General features: G+C 45.2%; 1 protein-coding gene across 2 annotated transcripts in view; it reads left to right on the forward strand.

Moving 5' to 3' along the window:
• The window catches only part of WFDC1 (WAP four-disulfide core domain 1), a 795,354-nt gene that overhangs the window by 264,841 nt on the left and 507,077 nt on the right, over nt 1-23,436 (forward strand). For both annotated transcript variants that reach the window (XM_069636224.1, XM_069636227.1), the window contains exon 2: nt 10,588-10,783. In XM_069636224.1, coding sequence (XP_069492325.1) covers nt 10,588-10,783 — 196 coding nt within the window. The remainder of the gene's footprint in view (nt 1-10,587; nt 10,784-23,436) is intronic.

Here is a 23,436-nt window from a genome sequence, read left to right on the forward strand (position 1 = left end):
TTGAATTCTAATCCACATACTTCTATGAAGAAAGCAGAATAGGCCTGGCTCCCATCTGCTCTTCTGAACCCTGGTTGCTGCAAGGATAAAATTCAAGACCCTTTGCATCATCCAAAAGGCTCTCTGGGGCATGGGACCACGCTACCTACAACTCTCACTAAATACTCTCTGTACATATACCTTTGATCTTTCAGCTCCAACTATCTGCTGGTGAAACGCTTCTCCAATCAGAGAGCTGGAAGCAGATCTCTCTCCTCGACTGGCTACCTCCTCTGGGACAGTCTCCCTCTCTCTCTCCGTCTTGAACCGGAACACCTGAAGTTGTGTTAATGACTCAAGACCTTTCTCTTCTCCTCCTCCTTACTCCTTCCTGTGCTAACCTTCCCCACAGCCGCTGAGATTGACGGTCCAGACTCTCAAAAGTCCAATAGGCTCCTGGACATTAGTCCAATTGCTTCCAACTTCCGCCCCTCCTTTGCACGGCCCACTGGGCCCACATCTCCCTGCTGGGTGGTCTATATCAGCACTGCACTTACCTGTGGGCGTAGAACATCCCGCTTTGGCTCGGGTGTCTCTGCCCATGCACATAGATGTTGCATTCCACCAACAGGCACCTCTGGCACCTGCCCCCGGGACCTCCTTAGCACTTACACTCTCGCCCCCCCTCTTCTTTCTTTCTGCACTTGCATGTTCTGGATGTCACAAGGCCTAGTAGGACTGCTATTTGTTTGCTTTCTTATTTATCCATTGTCATCTCCTTTGTTTATTTTTCCCATGCCCCCTTCCCTTTTGCCTTGTGGATTTCTTGCTGTATAATATATATAATAACCAATAAAATACATACATAAATAATGACAAACTTTGTAGGTATTTCTCTTAGTGAAGCAAACTCATTACAGACTTTGGGCCTCATCATAAGTTGGGCGGAATGGCAGAAATGTGGCTGTAATGCTATTACTGCCACATTACCGCTCTACCCAACTATAAGTTGGGTGGAAAGTCACTTAGTTTTGCCTCCAGATTTGAGCTGGAGGCAAATCTGGTGAGTTTCTGCCCATTTGCAGCACTATTACCGCTGCGCAAATTGCGCCGCAGTAATAGCACCCAGCATGTCCCATAGAGTTCTATGGACTCTTAAAAAAAATGGGCACTTAAAGCCTTACCGCAACTCTGTGTCCAGTGCTAATAGCGCAGTACCAAGTTGCGGTAACAGTATTTGCCACTGGGATACAGTCAAGGCTCTGATGAGGCCCTTTGTCTTGAAATACTAGAGGCCTTCAACAGCTGATGCCTATTTCAAAGCTATGCTCAAAACTATGGGAGCACTGAATCATTATACTGGAAGAGGTTTTGCTGATGGCGTCCCCCACTCTAGAGGGCTTCTTTGGTTCTTTTCAGCCGCCCACTCATGCTCTTTTAAGGAGACCATCTGGGGGCTTTCTTATAGCCTTAAATAATACGCTGGGCTTCAATGTGGGACACTCTTATTTGACCTGTCAGGCAATACAGACTAACAAATATCTAGGTAGGACCTTTGAATTGTCAATATCTATTGGTATCCTGTACAGTGTGCTATTTCCGATGTTCTTGATGGGCGTGCATCACTATTAGAAGAACGGACCGCGGAAACTAACAATGGCCTTATATTGATAGCAAGCGGTTTTAACTTTACTGGTCCCAGTATAGATTTAGGTGACATGGATTTTGAATTATTTACTCACTGTGACAACTCAATCTAATGGTTCATTATGGTTGCGCTTCTTACATGCCGCCGTCTGAAACCCAGTGGTAATGTGATTGGTGACCTGCTACGTGGCACGGGAGAGTAAACTCATCCTGTATCGCTTACATGTTTGTTATTTCATGCCTCTTCCATATATGTTTATCATTGACTATTGTCAACACAGATCCGAGTGACCATAATATGCTATCAGCCAAGTTCAGATTAGTTAGTAAAGAAACGTTGCCCAATAGTCCCTCCTTTTAACTTGACACTGAATCCTACTGGAAACAAGGTGTTTTGGAGCCCTACAAATATACCGCTAACATCTTTGACTCCTCAGATTATGAGTGGATGAGTAACACTTACTCACCTTCAGGCATTACTGTTTTCTTCAGAGATAACCTTCAAAACGTAGGCTCAAGGAGGGAAAAAAGGCAGTCAGTTCACGCTCATATATGTGACGAGATGCTCTATTTGAGGGAAAGAGAACTGAGGAGACGGATCAGAGGCATACAAAAGCGCCCTGAGGATTTGGTTAATAAACCTAAACTGATTAAGAGTAATTGGCAAAAATGCACCTCATGATCCAACATGACACTGAGGCTATACTACAGATCCATCAGCTAAGCAGGACTCCAATCTTTGGACTTTAATTAATAACTTGGAGTGCACTTAGCTGGAGTCCCAAAGCAATCCTGTACAGGTAGTATATTGGGGACTAACACATTCCTCATTTGTACACTCTTCCTACCTCACAAAACACCTCACTCAACAAAGCAAATCCTTACTCGTGGATGATAGCCTTTGATTTAGACAACATACTGTCAGCCTGATTCATGGAAGTGTTTTATAATTGTGCAATGCTATAGGAAAACATTCTGTGAATCAGGCCCTTAGTCTCTTCATTAATACATCCAATAGGACTCGGGTCTCTCGCCATAATGGCCACTCAGAAATTGAAGCAAGCCCCTAAATTGTGGTCTTCCATACTTTTATCTCTATTCAGTGATATTGTTGAAAAGAGGAAGACTGTTGTTTCTTGGAAACTTGAATATATTGTGTCCATTTTTAGAAAGGGCAATTGCGTCGAAATCCGAAATTAAAGACCAGTCACCCTTTTGGATGTCGATAGTATTCGCTGTCCTCATTCTCAAAGAACTTGAACTATGGGCCGTACAATCTGGGCACTTGAATACATTCCAAACTGATTAACCCAGGAACGTAGGTACTACCTAAAAGGCAATACTCGTCAATTACCTTCAAAACATGGCGTGGGGGCGTTTTACCTTGGATTTGTAGATTTTTCATTCGCTTCCGATTTGGTGCCTCATAATGGACTTTGCATGAAACTCTCTAACTGGGGGCTTCCCTAAGGTCTATGAAACATTCTGATCTACTTACACACTGATACAATTGAGAATGAACCTTTAGTGTCACCTAACGGACACAATACACACCTTTCATGATCTAAGGCAAGGGTGCATTTTGGCCCTTTGCATTATTAAGATCTATATTACAGACGTGGGGGACTTTCTGGAAGGAATTTCCATTGCACTCCAACCCCACCTATGTAAATCAACGTTTGCTGGATAATGATTGGGCACCACGTGTACGGCAATATCTAAGTATAAACTTTACACTTATATTAGTTCTTTCTCTCTTGGACCCAGGAGCTCCTTGGTGTGCTATACTTGGAGGCACTGCCCCATTTCAATCTGTGGGCTCTGATTCTGACGCAGAAGGGGGCTTCCAACCTGGCCGCCCCGCACGGTCAGTAAATGAACTGATCCGGACTCCTGGTGCCTACCTACCTGATTGGTTGGGCCTAAGCACAAGCTTCTACAGCCACCCGGAGCTGGCAGGCGATCGCTGGCCCCCTCAAGGACCGTCCTACAAAAGGATTTTTCTTCCCCCATGGAGCCCTCTTTCTCTCTTGGTCACCAGGGCTGCTTGGTGTGCTTTACTTGGAGGCACTGCCCCATTTCAATATGTGGGCTCTGATTTCCAACTTAACGAGGTCCTTCCAGCATGGCCGCTCTGCACGGTTGGTAAATGAGCTGATCTGGACTCCTGGTGCCCGCTGTCCTGATTGGCTGGGCCTGCCCACAAGCTTCTCTAACCTCCCCGGAGCTGACAGGTGATCGCCCTTCCCTTCAAAGGGCCTCCATCTAAGGGCCTGGTCCCTCCCTGTCTGGCCCTGTCCAGATCTGAAGGGAGCAACCCCCATGCAGCTGCTCCTGCAACTTTGCTCAGGCCCAGGCTGCACAATGAAGAAAAGTACTACACCCCTGCATTTCGGACCCATGAAAAATGTGCTACTTCTTTTTACCAGTAAGCACCCAGGATCACCTGCTTCTGCACCAAAACATTCTACCTGATTGCATGCTGAATCCTACCTCCCCGCCCTACAGTTTGACTGCAACCTGTATCGTCTTACTACATGACATTTGTATCTGCCGTAAACTTCACTTATAGCTTGCTTTCTGCTGCCTGCTAGTGCCCACGCCAAAATTCCTCTTCAAGAGCGCCTTTATTATCTATATCCTCCTTTTGGTGCTTTTGTGACAATTTCAAATATAGGTGTGCTGTTTAAATTATGGCATCCTCTATTCTGTGCTGTTTCTAGTACTTTTTGACAATTTTGAATCTATATGTGCCTTTTTATTCTGTGCACTGTTGCCTTTCTTTGCACACCTCCTCCTCTGTACCTGCCTGGCTGCTGGGCCACTTGGTGAATTCCTGTGCAGTGTGAAGCTCCCCTGCTTATCTCTCTCTCCCCTTCTGCCCCCTGGCACTCTCCATCCCTCTTATCTATATTACCTGCAATTCTATCACTTATCCTATCCCTATCATGAAGTCTGGAAGACAAAAGCTGAAAAAAGCTCTTCTAGACTCTAATCCAGACCTACCTATTGCTGACACCTCCGTCAGTGCCACTTCCAGACAGACTATTACGTACATCCTCTTCACTGTGCCCTCTCCTGTCCTATGCACCCCTCCCCATCTGGTCTCCACTCTTTCTTCTTTTTCCTCCTCACCCATTAATGGTGGCACCAGGTGGGAAGTAATCCTTCCATACTCCTCATCCTCTCGGTGTATCATTAATGTCTATCATAATGGCACTATCATTGTCCAAGGCGCTCAACTTAATCTTCTCCTTCTCAAACTGCAACTGCCTTCTTTCATAAACGTTCTCCCTTCTCCTGCCACCCCTGCTGCCTCTCCCCTCACTTCACCACCACTACTGATGGGAGTACCATGCCCCTGTACACCCACTTGGAAAACCTTCAAAGGAGGTAACCAGCTTCACCTAGCTACTCTGAATTCTTGCTCTGCTGTCAAACACTCTCAAGCTCAGTTTTCCGCAAGATGCTAAAAACTGAACTCTTCCACTAACCAGCCACCACATACACACACTCCACAAACTGTGTACCTTACCCCTCTGTATCTTATCTGTGGGAATATGTATGCAAGCCGCAAAAATGCCTTAAACTGTATCTGAACTGTATGTAAAATTTACAATTAATGTTGTTTCTCTAAGCAAGTTTCCTGTAACAGCGTCACAATGCCTAAGGGCCGATGTGTGCTCTATAAATGCAAATAATAAATAAATAAACAAATTACAATTTAAAAAAAAAAAAAAAACATCTGTCTCCTTCATGAAGACTTTGACCTGGACGTCCTCGCTCTTACCTAGACGTGTTTCAATGCTAGCTCTGGAACGGCTCTTGACAATCTCCTTGCTGAGGGCTCCAAAATCCTCTTCAAACCCAGACACAACAGGTCTGGGGGTGGAAAGGCCCTGATCTTCCCTGGGTAGGTCCCTGCTTCCATCATTTCTTCTCAATCCTACTCCTCCTTGGAATGCCTCATCCTTAGGCTTGAGGAGTCTCCTACTTTCTTGTTCTCACCCTCGCCACAATCTGCAGAACCCCTGGCACTATCCCCTTCTTCCTCTCTGAATTGGCTGACCTTGCCTCATCCCTTTCAACCTCTTCCTCCAAACTCCTCCTACTTGGTGACGTCAACATCCACCTCAACTCTCTTGAATCATCCACCTCTCAGTTCTGGGTCCTCTGTGACTACCTTTCTCTCACTATGCTTCCTTCTCGTCCGACTCACTCTGCTGGCCACACTCTTAATGCCCTCATCTCTGGTTACATCCCTATCTCTAATCCTGGCACAACCTCCCTCTCTTGATCTGACCACTATCTCCTTTCCTCCCAGCTGGGTCCTCTTGGCCCTCTATCCAAGCTTCCTCCTGCACTGCCAGCCTCCTTCGCCATCATTCAACCGATGACACGAGTGTCAGTTGCTGCTTTTGCCTCCACCTTTATCCCCCTTCAAATCCCCACTCCATACTCTCTTTCGGACTCTGTCCTTGCTAACCTGCTCTTTGCTATCTCTAATACCCCTGAGATACTTTCGCCTGCCATGAGGATTCACCTAAAACCTGCCACGAAGAGCAACAGCTGGTATGACTCTGATCTGGCATCTCTGCAATACAAGTGCAAAGTTGCTGAATGGAAGTGGCAGACCTTGGCCTTATTCTCTGACAAACTGGCATGCCTCCTGCTCCAAAGGCAATATCGCTCCTCCATCTGCTCTAAGAAGCGGGCCCACTTCCAAGCCCTATTTTCTGGAGCCACTAACAACATGCCAAACTTTTCAAAATATGCAATGAGCTGGCCAATCCACTTGCAGTCGTCACCTCTCTTCCTCCTTCCCAGGCTCTCTGCACTGCCTTAGCTTCCCACTTCTCATCCAAAACTCAGGACATACTGACCTCACTCACCACCGCCCCATCTCCTCTGCCACGACTGCTTCCCTGCCTACCTTGGTCCCCCTCCTCCGATCCCTCACTCTCTTCCCTCCTGCCCATAGCACCACATGAGGTCTCCAAAGTGGTCCGCTCCATGAAGGCCTCCTCCAAACAGGTGCTTCCCTGCTATACCAGAACCATCAAGGACAACATTGCCTCTGTCACCACAGCTCTTGCTGACTTCTGCAACCACTCCTTCACCTCTGGGGCTTTCCCTTTATCCCTCAAGCACTCTCTTGTGCACCCTCTCTTTAAAAAGATGTCTGCTGACCCCTCCTGCTTGGCTAACTATCACCCTATCTCTACTACCCCTTCCTGGGTAAACTCTTGAAAAGATTGTCCTCCCCCAACTAACCCTCCACAGTGATCTTGTTAGCTGCCTTCATGACTATCAATCTGGATTCCAGCCATCCAGAGGCACATACACTGCTCCCAAGAACACCTGTGAAACCATGCTCACAAATCTCGACTCCAACTCTCCTGCTGTTCTCATTCTCCTCAATCTCTCCTCTGCCTTTGACAGGGTCAAACATTCATCCTCATAAAAGGACTCTGTGACACCTCAGCATCACTGAGCAGGCACTGGATTGGCTGAACTCCTTCCTCACGAACTGCCTTTCCCAGCTGCAACTGGGCCCTTTCTCCTCCACCACCACCCTCCCTACCTGTTGCGTCCCCAGGACTCTATCCTATTGCAATGGCTCTTCAATATCTATCTCGCCCCTCTTGCTCACCTGATCTCATTTCCAGTGGTATGCCGATGACACACAGCTTTCCTTCAAACTTACCTCTACTTCCCCCCGCTTCCTCCTCTCTCATCCGCAACTGTCTGCCGGCCATTCAGGAATGGTGTGCAACAAATGATCTCTGTCTCAGTGCCAGTAAGATGGAGATCCTTCCCTCTGGGCACCCTCTTTGGGCCCTCTACCTCCACAATCTTGTGAGGCCAAAAACCTTGGGGTCATCTTCAAGTCCACTCTCTCCTTCACCCCTGACATCATTGACCTTATTAAGAAGTCCCACTCCAGCTCTACCTTCACTGAGGCATTCTTCCTTTTATCACCTTCCTCCAGAATCTCAATGTCTCCAGAGATCCGGTGCTCTCTAGGCTGCACTACTGCAACAGCCTGTTTTGCAATCTCCCACTTTCCTCCCATCGCCCCTCCAGCTAATCCAGAACAGGGCCCAAGACTTATCCTTGGCCTAAAGCCCAGGGACTGCATCTCTCCAGCCCTAAGATCTCTCCGATGGCTCCCGCTGGCTGCAAGGATCAAATTCAAGACCCTCTGCATTATCTTCAAAGCCTTCTGGTGCCTGGGACCAAGCTTTCTTCAACTTTCTCTCCCTAAATACCCTGATGCTACAGCCCTACGCTCCTATAATTCCAGCTTTCTGACTGTGAAACGCTTCTCCAAGCAGGGAATTGTGGGCAGGTCTCTCTCCTTGGTTGGTGCTTCCCTTTGGAATAGCCTCCCTGCCCCTCTCAGACTTGAGCCAGACCTCCTCATGTTCTGGAAACTGCTCACAACTCTGCTCTTCTCTAACTTCTACCCTCTTTCCCTTCCCTGCTAAGCACCCCACTGCGACTGTGGCCCGCTCCTCATGAATCTCACAGGATCCCAAGCCCTTCCTCCCAGTCAATACCAGCACCCCTCCCACACTGCACTGCCCTCCGGGCCTCTTCTTTGTGCCACCACATCCCACCTTGAGAGTCGCCAGTACCAGAACTTAACCTGAGGTTCTCCACCTTGGCTCCTCTTAGCACTTCCCTCCCAGGCCCTCCTCCAGCACTTGTCCACTCCTCTGCTCCCCTTCACCCCCCCATTTCCTGCACTTCTCCTCAATGCACTTGCATGGCCAAATGCCACAAGGCCTAGTAGGACCACAACTGTATATGACTGTTTTGCCTGTGTTTTTATTTCCCCTGTCCCCTTCCTATTTAGCCATGTGGCGCTTTGAAACACAATGTTGTTGTATAAAGCTCATTAAAAATGTCCAATAAAATAAAATAAAATATTATACAGGAACAGAAGAAGTTGGGAATTCTACCTCTGAATTTTAGAAAACCTATGAATGCAAAATGGAGGTCTCAATTGATGGTATTTAGAGTTAACTTGTTATTATTCCAAGAAATTGTAACTATATTCAAAATAAAGATGAATTTCCTAGCCCTGTTTGCCATTTTTGCAATATCTCCTGTGAAGCTGAATCACTTAAACATCTTTTAATTCTCTTTCCATCCCATCCCTCCATGGTCCTTGCATGCTGTTTTTTGAAAAATGTGTTTTTATTTCTGGCCACATTGAGAATGACTCCTTTTGGTCATGCCTGTAGTCTGATATCTCAGTTGATTTGTCAATCATGGTTATAATATGTTTTGATATATCTGAAATTAATTTCTTTTTAACTTTAGTTTTTTAATACAATGTTAATTAATTTATTTACCTATGCGCCTTTTATTTTGTAGGAATTGTTTAGATTACTGTACCATTATCTTTTGCACTTGTGAAAGGTTTGTTTGTAACCAATACACAAATAAATAAATAAATAAAATAAAGTATTTGCAACCAAACTAATTTGGAAAGCCCATGGCATGGATTTGAGGCTAAAATGGGAAGTCTATTAGAGTGAAAGCTACGTCCTGATTCCAATTTCTGGACAAAATGCGTTTTCCCCCAAAACCCAGACCCTCTATAATACTAGACTTTCCAATGCACAGACATCCTTAGAGAATTGTAGCAGGCACAAATATTAGATGTGTATCTGATCATCGACTTAAAAGAACTATGTTGGAAAGTGGAGGGAAGAGATTAGGATGCGAACGGAAGTGAACAATATATATTTAGAAAACGATAACTGTGTTAGAGCAGAAAAGAATTTAAAACCCAAATGGCAATAGAGATTAACCCTTTGAACTCCCATAGGCTGCATATTCTCAATCCAGTGGGAGGGGAAGAGAGGCAGGCTCTGAAAAGATTACAATGTAATAAAAACAACATAGAGACAAATGTATTCTGTATTCTTAAGGTTCTAATGCAATTTTCCCAATACATTATTTTTAGTTGAGAACTGACTGAAAAGGAACACAGTTGAAGCTTCATTACAGGTTTGGCTGTGCGAGAAGAAAACTGGTGGCAATTCTGTTAGTGCCACTATTTTTGGCCGTAATGGCATTACCGCCCTTTTTCCCATGCTGCCGGACTACATGTTTCACCTTGAGGTGGGGGATTTCCCCCCAGCCTCATGCTAGAAGTAAATCCGACACTTTCAGGCCACATTTCGACAAAATTACCCCAGGTTGAATGACTGTGTGCCGTATTTCCGTCAAAACTCCAAAAATGTGGATTAACACTGTTTTGCCCCCACTCGTAATCCCATGGTAATCCCAAATAACCAAGTGGCGATGAAAGTAAACGTGTTTGGCAGTCATTTGGCCCCTTGTGTCTTGCAACCTTGAGTGACTGAGCGAGTTAGGCTTGCGCGCAGTGCTACTATGCATACAGGAAAACTAAACATGACCATAAAACGAGCCAGATGTACCAATCGAAAATAAAAGAGGGGCATTGCAGCAGTCGTTTTTTATTGGGTGTTAAACAATGGGAGGTTTTTCCTATTTCATGAACAAATGTATCATTTAAACTGTGTTCAATACTACTAACAGTGGAGTAAATAACCTATTGGATCTTGTGGGAGCTTGTTTGCCAGAACCCAAGCATCACTTCTTTTTCGGAAGAACGTTGCATCGTCCCAGACTTGTGAGGTGGGCAGGTGCAGGCGCTCCTGCGACCCTTTGATCTATCAGGGGTTCAGAACATTGTCAAGAAAGTCTCCTTTTCTGGGAACCTCACGTGCAGTACATCTGCTACTGTCTATACAATCTAAAAGCTCTGACAAGAATTTTATATCACAAGGTTGTGCTATACAATACTATCGAATTAATAAATAGCATTCCTCTATCATCTGAATAGAGGTGTGCACATTTCTGTTCACCAGGGTGCCTGTTTTTTTGTTTTTAAATGTCTTCTTTGTTTCTTATTACAAGGATTATGAATACCCTCTTCATGCACACAACGTGCATTACCAAAAGAATGACCGTTGCCCACCTCCCCCGCAAATGCTGCCGGACCGGGCATGCGAAGTGCCAAGCTGCAGGTCGGACTCTGAATGCGAGAGGCACAAGCGCTGCTGCTACAATGGGTGCATATACGCCTGCTTAGAGTCAGTACAGCCACCACCAGGTAAGCCAGCCCAATAAATGTATTGATGTGAAAGCGACATACAGTATACCTGCAGTATCGATTATCAGGCATTAGGACCCAGGAGGTGTCCTTTACCCAGTCAGGCTATTAGAAACACCGGCAATAACCATCAATATTGTACCACAGTTCCAAGAAACCTGATGGCTCGCTGTATATTTAGTCTGTTTCTTTGTACTTATCACTTCTTTCCTTCTACCGTAGCAGTGCGCGCACCCACAGTTTATTTCCATCAGCAGTCCACTTTTCCTTTCCTTGTCTCGGGAGCCTCCTCCATTAAAATAGAAAGGGTACTCAAGTTTCAGTGCTCAATTTCTTTTTCTTGGAAGCCATGCTACTTCTGTATTTTCCCTTTTGAAAAGATGTCCGCACTCTTCACACATAATGTTTGGTGCACTAATCTGTCCCCAACAGAGAAAACCTAACATTTGGGCATATAGCTGGGTTCAAATGGCCTTATAACTGGCAACCATGCGCTATACAGTTTTGCTAAACTGCTTTGACTTTGCTTGTGTCAATATATCAGCCTTCCAGGCTTTAACAAGCAAGACAACCCACAGCTTCAGGCTATAAGGCTGCATTCTTACTTGTTACACAAAATATGTTTCTAATGTATTATCAGTCGTCCAGTAATGTGACGTTCCTTAAAAACAGAGGAAGGCAATTCAACAGTTAGGGAACCTGCATTGTTAAAAAAAGGATTACCACATAAAGTTGAAACATTAAGAAAAGGAGCCTTATACTGATAGAATGATAGCTAATCCTGAAATTAACAAGTTTGGGTGGTTAGGTATTATTGAATTACACTATTATGTAGACATTTTACCAGCTGGACATTCGTGACGTTCTGTAGTTTGTCCTGAACTGACAACCATCCAACTTCTGTGTTTTACAAAGCTTCATTATGTGCTGTTGGGGAATTAAATGATACAAATAATCCCTCTTCTTCTATGAGTAGATAAAGACAATGTGGAACTCATGTATCTGTCCGGAAGAAGGTGTAATAATGGGCACTATGGTCGAAGCAGGTTCACTTTTTAATGGCACAAAGGTGTAAGAGCAAGAACACCCCATCCTCGTTGCTATTTTTCTATATCAACTGAAGGATGACAAAGTCCTTTAATGTCCTCAAACATTTGTATTTGAGAAGCATATTACTGAGTCTTAACTCGTGCATACACCACAGGCACACACTTTCTCTCAAATGTTGTATTCCTCTATGGAGATGCATGGTTTATGTCTTCGGCTAAGTGCAGATCCAATAAAGGAATGGTGGTTGTTTTTATTTCCAAAACAAAAACAATGAGATGTTGTACATACAGCCCCTCCTGATCAGCTGTATAAAAGTTCACTATTGACAATGCAACACTGCAAAATGAGGAGTGTTATGACTTCCTTGGGTTACCCCTGCAGAACAGATTACGCTGGCTATCCCAGGTAGGAAAAATGTATCTTGCCTTGGCAAGGGGAAATGGTGTGGTTGCTCATTTTGCCCAAACATTGTGAGGTAACACTTTAACCCATGCCCTCAAGGTCTTTAAAGACCAAGCTGTATGAGTGGCTGCATATGGATGTGAACTTTGGGGCTATTTTAATATCTCCTGCCCCCAAATCAGAGAAAATAAGCTGCTCAAATGTTGTTTGGGCCTCCGGTATAGTGTACCCTCAACTCTGGTAAGCCTTGAGTTAGGACTGAGAGAGAATAAGGAGTTTGAGGAGGTTCTGAGCAACCCTGATCTTGATCACTCCTGATTGGGCGAGGAGAACATTGTACTGTGAGCTTCTGGACATGGCCATCTGCCCACCTCTCTGGTAGCCTTGACTGCCAGATCTCCTATCGCAGTCGGAAGGTCAGGTACCCAACCCAATCCCAGAATCCCTCAAGATAAATGTGTGGCTCTTGAGAAGATGAGGTATGACGACTGGGACCTCTCAGAGGAAGTACTTGAGGTGCTACTGGCTGCATGTAGACAGTCAACACGATTGATGTATGAGTGCAGGTGGAGGAGATTTGAGTCGTGGTGCACGGATTGACCCACTACTGCAGTGATGGATTTCCTTCTTTCAGTGGCCTCATCAGAGCTTCAAGTTGCAACAGTCAAAGGCTACTTGGTGGCTTTGTCTTTTTCAAAAGGTCTTTTCTTTATGATCCCGATCATGGCCTATTTCCTGAAGGTCCTTGTGAAGATATGTATGCCTAAATCCTTCATTGTCACAGACTGGGAACTTAACTTGGTTCTTACTTTCCTTTTGGTGGCTCCCATTGAGCTTTTGTACTCTTCCTCCATTCTTTTACTGCCTCTAAAGACTGCTTTCTTGGTAGCCATTACATCAACCAGTCGGGTCAGTGAGCTGCTGGCCCTGTCATGCAAGCTGCTATTTGTCTGTTTTTTCAAGGAGAACGTTTCTCTTAAGGTACGACCAGGGTTTTTACCCAAGGTGGTCTTGGAGTTCCATCTGCCCCAGGCTATTGACCTGCCAGTTCTCTACCCACCTTTGCATAACTCCCACCTGTGCTCCGGCAATCATTGGATCATCTCCTAGAGCATCACCTGCTCGGGTAGCCCTCAGATAAGTGCCCCAAGGCAAAGGGCAGCGCCCAAGTAAGTATTTCCAGTCTGTGTTTTCCCGTGTTCGCCTGGGAAGCTTTCCGCCATCAACCAGCAGCAACTGATAAGGTAATTGTGGTCTGGGCAGGAAGTACAGCCATTACTGTATTCCAGTAAGCCCCACCTCTCTTACTACCTACTATAATAGTCCCCCTGTGTTAAACAGCATATCTTGCATTTTATGTTATACAGTTTTCCTTCCCACTAGTACTGTTTTCAATTCTTAGTTTTTTCCCACTAGTGCCATGTTCCACTTCTAGGTGTGTCCCCCATTACTGCTGTTTTCAATTTTAGGTGTTTTCCCACCACTCCTGTTGTTACAATTCTAGGTGTTTCCCCTTTACTGCTGCTCTCCATTCCAGGTGCTTCCCCGACCACCTGCTGTGTCTCCTATCTAGGGTTAGCCCATTACCCCTGTGTTCAAATTCCAGGTGTGCCCCCATTACTGCTGTTTTCAAATCGAGGCGTTTTCCCATTAGTGCTGTGTTCCAATCATGAATGTCTCCCACTTTGCTGTTGTGTCTCAGATTTAGGTGTTTTTTTGCACTAACGCTGTACCGCAATTCTGGGTATTTCCCCATTACTGCTGTGTTTCAAGTCTAGATGTTTTCCCAATGCTGCTGTAGCTACAATTCTAGGTGTTTCCCCTCTACTACTGTTTCCTCATCACTGTCGTGTCTCCAATGTAGGAGCTTGCCCACTACCCCTGTGTTACCAATTCTAGCGTCTCCCTTCCATTGTTGTGTCTCAGAGCTAGGTGTTCTCCCACTAGTGCTGTGCTCCAATCAAGGTGTTCCCCTATTACTGCTGTGTTTCGAGTCTGGGTGTTTTTTCTCACTAGTGCTCTGCTCAGATTCTAGGCATTTCCCCAGTACTGCTGTGTTTCGAGTCTAGGTGTTTCCCACTGCTACTATCGTTCCAATTCTAGGTGTTGCCCCACTACTAGTGTGTTTCAAATCTAAGTGTCTCCTAAACACTGCTGTGTCTCCAATCTGGGGGTTTGCCCACTACTCTTGTGTTCCAATTCTAGGTGTGTCCCACTAATATTGTGTTCGAATCTGAGTGTCCCTCCCAGTGCAACCGAAAGTGAGTCACATAGTCCAAACCTCCCTGCCCTTAACCTACCCATGTGCCCTCAACTAATAGGCATTGAACGGTACTCTAACCCATAGCCACCCCCAAAGGCCCACCGCCCATGTCACTGCTCTACATTTCCTCATAGAATTGTTCCAAAAAATGCATGTGAAACTAACACAGCTAATATGTAACAGAGTTGCCACGCACAAAGACACTCTCCTTACTAAAGGAACTTCCTTAACCAGTACTTTCTCTCACATTTAGGGCATCCAATAACATGCTGGGACAAGGAAGTTGGATGCAGGGTAATGCTACAGATTGCTTTCTTTATTGGGCATAGCAAGGAATTCCATTCCACAATTAACTTCAAAATATTCAAAAGCCAAATGTGTCTCTTTCCCAAATATGTCACCATGATAATAACCCAGCAAGCAAAACAAGAATCACAAAAGATTAACTGCTTTCAGCGGCTCTTAAAAGGTTAACATTTTCCCTAGTGCTTTCATGTTTGTAACAAATGCCGATATTTTTCAGCAGCAACAATTATCTGCTGCCTGTTTACTTATATCAATAAAATAATATGATTGTTGCTCTTCAAAAAATAACATGTGCTTGCAAGACACCATCTTTATGTGACGCAACACATTCCCTTCATAGCACATCATTATATTGATTTGACGGTCAAGTCGATGGTGTTGATTTTCAGTATATGTAACCACTTTGAGAAAAGTGCTGTCATTGAGGCCCCGATTCTGAGGTGCATGCAAACATAGGAAAGTGTTCTTCCATGAAGCAAAAATGATTTCCTTAAAAGCACTATATTCTGTTAAAGTGATAATATGACGGCCTGGCTTCAAAGTCATGACTTTTTCATGTGCTTGATTACTGCTTGACAACAGCCCTAGAAACCATGTGGATTGCAGGTAAGGCCCTGCAGGGAATTCTCCTTCCTCTACAGCACCCTTTTCCCTGTCTAAAAATAGCATTTCCCACACTGCAGCACCACTTTTTTAAATTGCTGAAAGCTTAAGGACACTTTTGCAAATTAGAAAAGTGGCAGTCTTTAAAGAAATGCTGGTTCTGTCACTGATGCACGTGTTTCTCCCACAACAAGCGAGTTTCGTAGCTTTAGCTGCGGGGAAGCACGACATCTCTTCTCCAATAATTCCACCCATCCATCCCAGAATGCTGGTGCTGGAAACTGGAGGAGAGAATGTCAGCTCTCCACACTACATTTAGCAGGAGCTCAGAATCGGGCCCTACTTTTCTTTATTCATCACCATAAGTGTGCAGCATAATTCCCATTTCCCCATCTCACTTCCTGTCCCTTCCCTAACCCAGTCTGTAATGTCCTGCCCCATCCCCCAACTAATGCCTTCCCACATAATGATGTGGTTAGAACATGACAGTGACCACTTCCCGGCCCACTCTTCCTTCCATTTTTCTATTTCTACACACATACTTTTTTTGTGTCATGGAATTGGTTGGATGTATGTTATTGAACAACTTGTACTCAAAGAATGATTTGAATTATGTGTACTAAAAAGCTTCTGTTTGAAATCAAGGACATAATCTGTCACGAGGTGTCACGCATATTTTCCACGTCTCAAAATGTGTGAAGCCTGCAGAAAATGTAACATCACTTCGCAAGTAATTGGCTCCACGTAGTATCTTCTCTCCCCCCACACAACTCTTTACTACCACAGCTCCTCCCGGCGTGTTCCACGTCACCCGCGTCCTGGCATGCGTAACAAGCGCATTTGCTGGTAAATGTACAGAACACATGCTCACGTGAATAAAGAAAGTAGTTACTCTTTTAAGTTTCATGAGCAGTAAGTATATTTGTGTGGGCCTATGTATCATTCACCACAGTGGCAATGACTTTCTGCTGGCACCCACGTCATGCTGCTTTGACCCCTCTTCTGCAGTCCAGGTGACACACCCTCTGTCTTACTGGTGTTCCCCAGTGACGTGTCTCTCATCCAGCAATTCCTGCTATGTTCTCCAAGACAACGCTACATAAACTGATCACACAGGGGGTTACGCTTCCTTTGATGTTCCTCGAAACTCCTGCTCAGGCACAACGTACATTTAAGACCTACCTACGGCCATTAATTGTGCCGACATTGTTCTTGATCCGAGAACCTCATTGCTTCGAACAGAGTGGGCTCTGAAGGACATCTATTCTCACTCATGGGGCCTGCAAAGAAGCCTGATGATACTTATTTCGCTGATAGTTCCTTGGAAGCACAATCCCGTCTAGCTGGAATTTTTGGCAACATTCCTAACATCGTTTTTGAAGGCAAAAGTTCTACACCAGACTTCAGTCGCCATCTGAATCGATCAACAATCTCTTCACTGCCTTGAAAGAACTGGCTAGCACATGCGCATTCAGCAATGTCGCTGATCGCCGATCAACTGTTAAAGGCCCAATGGAGTGTACATTGTCATGATGCCAAAACCCATGAAGGTCTGTGGATGCACATAGATCCCATGCTTGGACGAGCAATTACCATTGCCAAAACAGTAGAACACACACTTTGCTCAAGGAGAGAGTCCAAGAAACCTAAAGAAATATGCCCAGTATGTCATCAAAAGGAAGAGGAGTGGTTCCCATTGCAAATCACGTTGTGGAATTGAACACAGATCAAATGTGAGTACCAGCCATTAGGCACTGTTGCGGTGCTTCAGGAGGTGCAGTTGCTCTCATCTTGCAAATGGCAGACCATGGCGAACAACAGCCAAAGAATAACTGGAATGCCACAAAATAGGACATTGTGCGTCAGTCTTTGTCTCCAAGCACTGTTACAAAGTAGCTCCAGCGTTGTGCGCAATGGACTCATAGGGTCGCGCTGACCAAATGGCGAACCTAGACCTACGGATGGATGATGCCACCAGCCCCATGCCGCAGCACAAACATACTGTAACATTACCAATGATATTGTGGTGACAGACTTGTTAGCAGACTCCTCCTCTGACTGGGCCATTCTCCCACAAGAAGTGTTCTTCCCTTTGTTTCCCAATTACAAAGGCAATTTACAGCCACCAAATATTTCTCTAGCAATCTATAGTGGATGAATAGAATTAATAGCATACTGATGGAGCGATCGCCCTCTTGAAAGGCCGCACTGCCAGAGGCAAAGTCTATGCATCCGTCAGAGGCCCAGCCATCCTGGGATGGCACAAGCAAAGATTGCTAGAAATACATATGCTCTTCATCCACCTCGTGAGGAACTACTACTTTGCCATGCAGGCATATTCCACAGGTGCACTGAAACAATATGTTCATAAGATCAAACGTCACAAGGACAGCATCCCAGTGAAACACAAATTGAGCCCTGTACCACTCACAGCCAGGCAAGAACTCAAAATATGACTTGATGACTTACTTCGCAACAACATCACTGAATGGAGTGGATATGTCCTGGCATACTTAACAAGAGACCCAGGGCCTTCAACTAGGTGTTGGCCTATGCAGCAAGATCATAATATACTGTCATCCACTCCCAAACATCACTGAATTGACCCTCCAGGAAGCCAAGATTTTCTCATAGCTTGACCTTCAGAGCCTGTACCACCAGGTCTGCCTACATCCAGACTCCAAATAATACACGCGGGTCATTGCAATACCGGCAATTAGCATTCCAGCTGCCTGATATTTCGGTATTACCGGGAATTTACAGGTGGTGGGAATGCCAGTAGTTCCCCATGCCTACCTCAATCACCAGCACTGGTATTACCGGTGCCAGTAATTCTGGCTGTTTTTTTAATGTGGGGGCCTGGTTTACCACCAGCTCTTGGCTGAAGGTAAATCAGGTAACCCCACATTCCCGCCCCCCACCGGCAAACCTGTAGTTTGGGGAGGTGGTAAAACTGCCAGAAATGGATTTACCAGCATTTCTACCAGTTCCTTTACCTCTCCGCCACACTTGTAATGACCCCCGATGTCTTGGCCAAAGGTCTTTTCCTGCACAGCAGGATACACTTCGGTTTATCGTAAACTGCTTAACTATTACAGAGTTTCCAATAACTGACTTTTTAGGCAACGCTCCCAATGTTGACTTTTTTCCAGGTGTGCGGTACAGATAAAGAAATATGCAGTCAGGCACTTGCCAGGTCTCCTGGGGGCAACTAGACGTGGTCTCCCTCTCACTGTGCTTAGAGAGGCATCAGCTTCACCTCACTGATGATCCCCAACAAGGGTGAAACATGTGTATGGGGTTACTGGTGGTACTCTCGTTCAGATTGGAATTGCCATTGTATTTCGGTGCTGGACTGCCCCTGGGCAGGACAAAGACTGATATGCAAATGGATATTTCCCATCTGTGAAAGGCACAGTGAGTAAAAGCAGTGGCTGCGAACTCTCAAGTGGTTAATAACCACTGAACAGGTTATCATGTCTGTTCTTGCGAGAGAGGGGCGCCCACTACCTTTGTAAAACTATTTATTAAGGAACCTGGGATTGGTAACCCTAGGTCTCCTGGGGGCAACCAGACGTGGTCTCCCTCTCACTGTGCTTAGAGAGGCATCAGCTTCACCTCACTGATGATCCCCAACAAGGGTGAAACACGTGTATGGGGTTGCTGGTGGTACTCTCGTTCAGATTGGAATTGCCATTGTATTTCGGTGCTGGACTGCCCCTGGGCAGGACAAAGACTGATATGCAAATGGATATTTCCCATCTGTGAAAGGCACAGTGAGTAAAAGCAGTGGCTGCGAACTCTCAAGTGGTTAATAACCACTGAACAGGTTATCATGTCTGTTCTTGCGAGAGAGGGGCGCCCGCTACCTTTGTAAAACTATTTGTTAAGGAACCTGGGATTGGTAACCCTAGGTCTCCTGGGGGCAACCAGACGTGGTCTCCCTCTCACTGTGCTTAGAGAGGCATCAGCTTCACCTCACTGATGATCCCCAACAAGGGTGAAACACGTGTATGGGGTTGCTGGTGGTACTCTCGTTCAGATTGGAATTGCCATTGTATTTCGGTGCTGGACTGCCCCTGGGCAGGACAAAGACTGATATGCAAATGGATATTTCCCATCTGTGAAAGGCACAGTGAGCAAAAGCAGTGGCTGCGAACTCTCAAGTGGTTAATAACCACTGAACAGGTTATCATGTCTGTTCTTGCGAGAGAGGGGCGCCCGCTACCTTTGTAAAACTATGGTCGTACAGAACATTGAAGATACTGGGAGCATGCTACACAGGTAGTCGCGAAGAGGAACACTTAGGGAATAGGATCTCTGCTGCAGGCATTCCACCCAGATCACCCTAGTTGATGCTATTACCAGGGATTCCCATGTCACATAACAAAGAGCAATTCTGTTAGCTCATTTGGGAAACAGAATATTGCACCAAGTTCGTCAGCGACTCTTCCACGGAAACAGTACCCCGCCACCCTCTGCTTCAGAAAGGAGGAACATGTGACCGGTTTGATCACTGCCAGCAGGCATTTGAGGCGATCAAAGCCCACTTTGTTAAAGCTACTAGCCTTCAACTATTCCCAAAAGTGAGAATGACCATCATTACAATCAACGTTAGCATGTGTGGTCTAGTGGCTGCTACAATGAAGCACACCATGCATGGCAACTCTGGGGTAGTCTTCACCTAAAGAGCGCCAATCTGAGATTAAGCATTCAGTCAAACAGGGACCACCAAATGCGCTTGGGCGACCAAATATTTTAGGAATTACATTTGGGGGAAGGAAATTGCTGCTACATTTCCCCACACATGGTGGTACCAGAAAAACTGCTTCGCGCCTACCCATGGTATCAGCCAAACAGCAGGAATTAATGTTGGTGTTTGAGTATCTACTTCTGGCAAAACAGATAAGCAGACCGTCTCTGCCATTTGCCTCGGCCACAAGTAAGTGGTATGGACTTGAGCTCTCATGACAGTGTGGTCGCTACAGTTCAAGGACCGCCAGTCAACACCTCTGCTTGTTTCTCAAAAAATAAGTGGGGAGAGTTCATAGACAACGGATTCAGCCTGCTGATGGTCAAGTGATATTTGAAGAACGGATGGCCCTCAGAGTGTCCATGGAACCAGCCATTCTACAAAGTAATGCCAAAAATCATCAAAGAAGATGATCTGCTGTTTCGCAATGACAAACCGATTCCACTAGCAACATTAACATCCTACATCCTACTCACATTATCACATGAAGGCACTTGCTTCCTTTGTGAAACATAATGAATGCCAGGTGTAGATGCAGACCTGGAAGGCAACATTGCAGCCTGCTCCACCTGCCGGGAAGGCAACACACACTGCATCATGCATAGCCCCCCACAACACCAGTAGAATGGACTGGTAAGGTAGTGGCACCCTAGAATGAATACTTCCGGATGATCGCGTTGCACTTGTGCTAACAGATTCAACTTTCAGGTCGATAGAAGTTCAGTTCCTCCACTATATCACCTCTGCAACGACCATTAGGAATTTATCCGAGAGCTTCCAGAGGGGAGGTTGCCCAATGATCATTGTCTTCAACAACAGAGTGCATTTCACCTCATAATAAGTGGTTGGGTTCCTCCAGAAGAATGGAATTCAGCACAGCAGGGGGCAGCTAGGGCAGCCTATGTAGATTGGACATGAGGCCGTCCAGTGCTCAAATGCTGCCCACAGAAGGACCGTCACCTCAACCACTAGCGTTACCTACTTTTCCCTGATGAGAGGGTGCACGGCTCACACCAAGCTCAACCCTGAATGGACCAACTTGAACAAGTATGATCTTTTTATGCATAGACCTAACATACAACATTAGTAAGAGAGCGACAAACCAAACTAGTGGGGACCTTTAACTAGACACACACGTAGCACTCAAATGTATCGACGTCGGTTTATAGTGAAAATGTCGACTGCAAAAAATGTAGAAAAAAAAAATGCAGAAAAAAAACATTTAGAATGTTTATTATTATTATTTTTTTTTTTAATGGGGGGTTTCCCCCCTAACCCCGTTTATTTTTACATTATATTTTTCCACATTTTTGCATTCAACTTTTTTTTTCTCGATATTATAACTGGATACCATCGACGTCAGTGAACGGGTAAAGTGAGACTTCCTCAGAAAGACAAATACATGTCATCAAAGTGCAGCTATCCTACAACATTCATTAACACAGACAACAATTTCATTGTCAGAGAAGGGCGAAAAGCCTGGCATGTAAGTAGAGTGGCTCTGTATCAGAAAGTGATTCAGTAACCTGGACAACTGCAGACCAACTTGGACGAAAGCCCATCCCCTTCAGACGTTTTTCATGACCTCTGTGACAACGGTCCGAGTCATAGAATCACACTCCATAGGGCAAAGAACATCAGATCTCAAGGGACCTGTACCATACAGCAGACTGCAGATCCACAACACAGTGATTATATCAGCAGCAGGGTAATCATCGCAAAACTAGATTATGAACATGTAAGACACGAAGAAAGCAGTGTCTCCCATCACAGCGACAAAGACCGCAAGCTGTCCACATCTGAACACCAGAATCGAAAAGAAGAGGTGTGCGTCTGCCAAAGTCAAACAATACAAGCTCTAAACCAACAAAAAGAAGTTATAATGGAGTGTGGGAGCCCCTCCACTGAGAACGAACATGAGTCAAATAACCTGTTCTATGGAATTTCTTACACTCAGGAGAGTCTACAACCACGTTTTAGCTCACTGTTCCCTACACAGAGGAGAAATAGCCATTTGCATATGTCCCACCTACAATGGCAGTCCAGCAACAAAATGCTAGGCAAATCTTCTCTGAACAGGACTTCCATTAGCAACCCCAGACACGTGCTTTGGCCTAGGTGACACAGTGAGCAAGGGGTCCACGTCCACGGTTTACTTAGGGTGAAACCTCAAACTTTACAAAGTTACAAAGGAGTGCGGAAGCCCCTCTATTGTGAACGAACCCTGTTCTATAGAATTTCTTCCCCTCAGGAGGATCTACAGACACGTTTTAGATCACTGCACCCTTCACAGAGGAGAGATATCCATTTGCATTTCAAGCTGGTCCCACTCACAAGGGAAGTCCAGCAGCAAAATGCTAGGCAATTCTCCTCTGAACAAGAGTACCATCAGCAACCACAGACACGTGTTTCGGCCTTATTGCGCCTCCTCAGTGAGGTGAAGTTGAGCCTCTCTAAAACACAGTGAGCAAGGGGTCCACGTCCACGTCTGGATTACCCTGGGTTACTTATGGTGAAGCCCCAAGTTTGACAAATTGAGCAAGGCTGTGGGGGCCCCTCTACTGAGAATGAACGTGGGTCAAATAGCCTGTTGTATGGAATTTCTTCCACTCAGGAGGGTCTGCAACCATGTTTTAGCTCACTGCGCTCTACATAGAGGAGAAATATACGTTTGCATATCAGTCTGGTCGCACCCACAAGGGCAGTCCAACACCAAAATGCTACGCAATTCTCCTCTGATGAAGTACATTATCAGAAAATAAACTGTTCAATAACAGCACAGTTTGTATTTTTTTGCATTCATAGTTGGTCTGTTGTTGGGCAGAGCTCAAGTAACCAGGACTAGTCCAAAAGTATAATATGCATTTATGCAATTACTGTGATGGGTGACTGGGATTTGTCTACTTGTAGGTTGAAATGATCCTTTTGGACCTTTTGGACCTGCCCATCTTAAACCTTTTGGCTCCAGCCAGGCTCCGACTGCTGAAGTGCCACTAAAAACAAACCTTTATGATGCTAAACCCATGCTCTCTACCCATGTTACAGAGTGGGGATGGGGCATTTGAAAAAGGTATTTTTATTAATAGATAGTATTGTATGGTTCTCGGCTGACTCTATAGGGAAGGGACAGTGCTGATTTACAGATCTTTAATTGGCATCTGCATATTTATTGTTCTTATTTGTTTCACTTGTACATCCATTTGGTCCAATGTTTTTAAATTGTAAACTTGTATCTCTTTGTCTTTATTACACAAATAGCCCCCTTTTTTAAATCTC

Source organism: Ambystoma mexicanum, chromosome 1q (genome assembly GCF_040938575.1).
Source record: "Ambystoma mexicanum isolate Mex_15411 chromosome 1q, UKY_AmexF1_1, whole genome shotgun sequence".
In the NCBI taxonomy this organism is placed as follows: Eukaryota; Metazoa; Chordata; class Amphibia; order Caudata; family Ambystomatidae; genus Ambystoma; species Ambystoma mexicanum.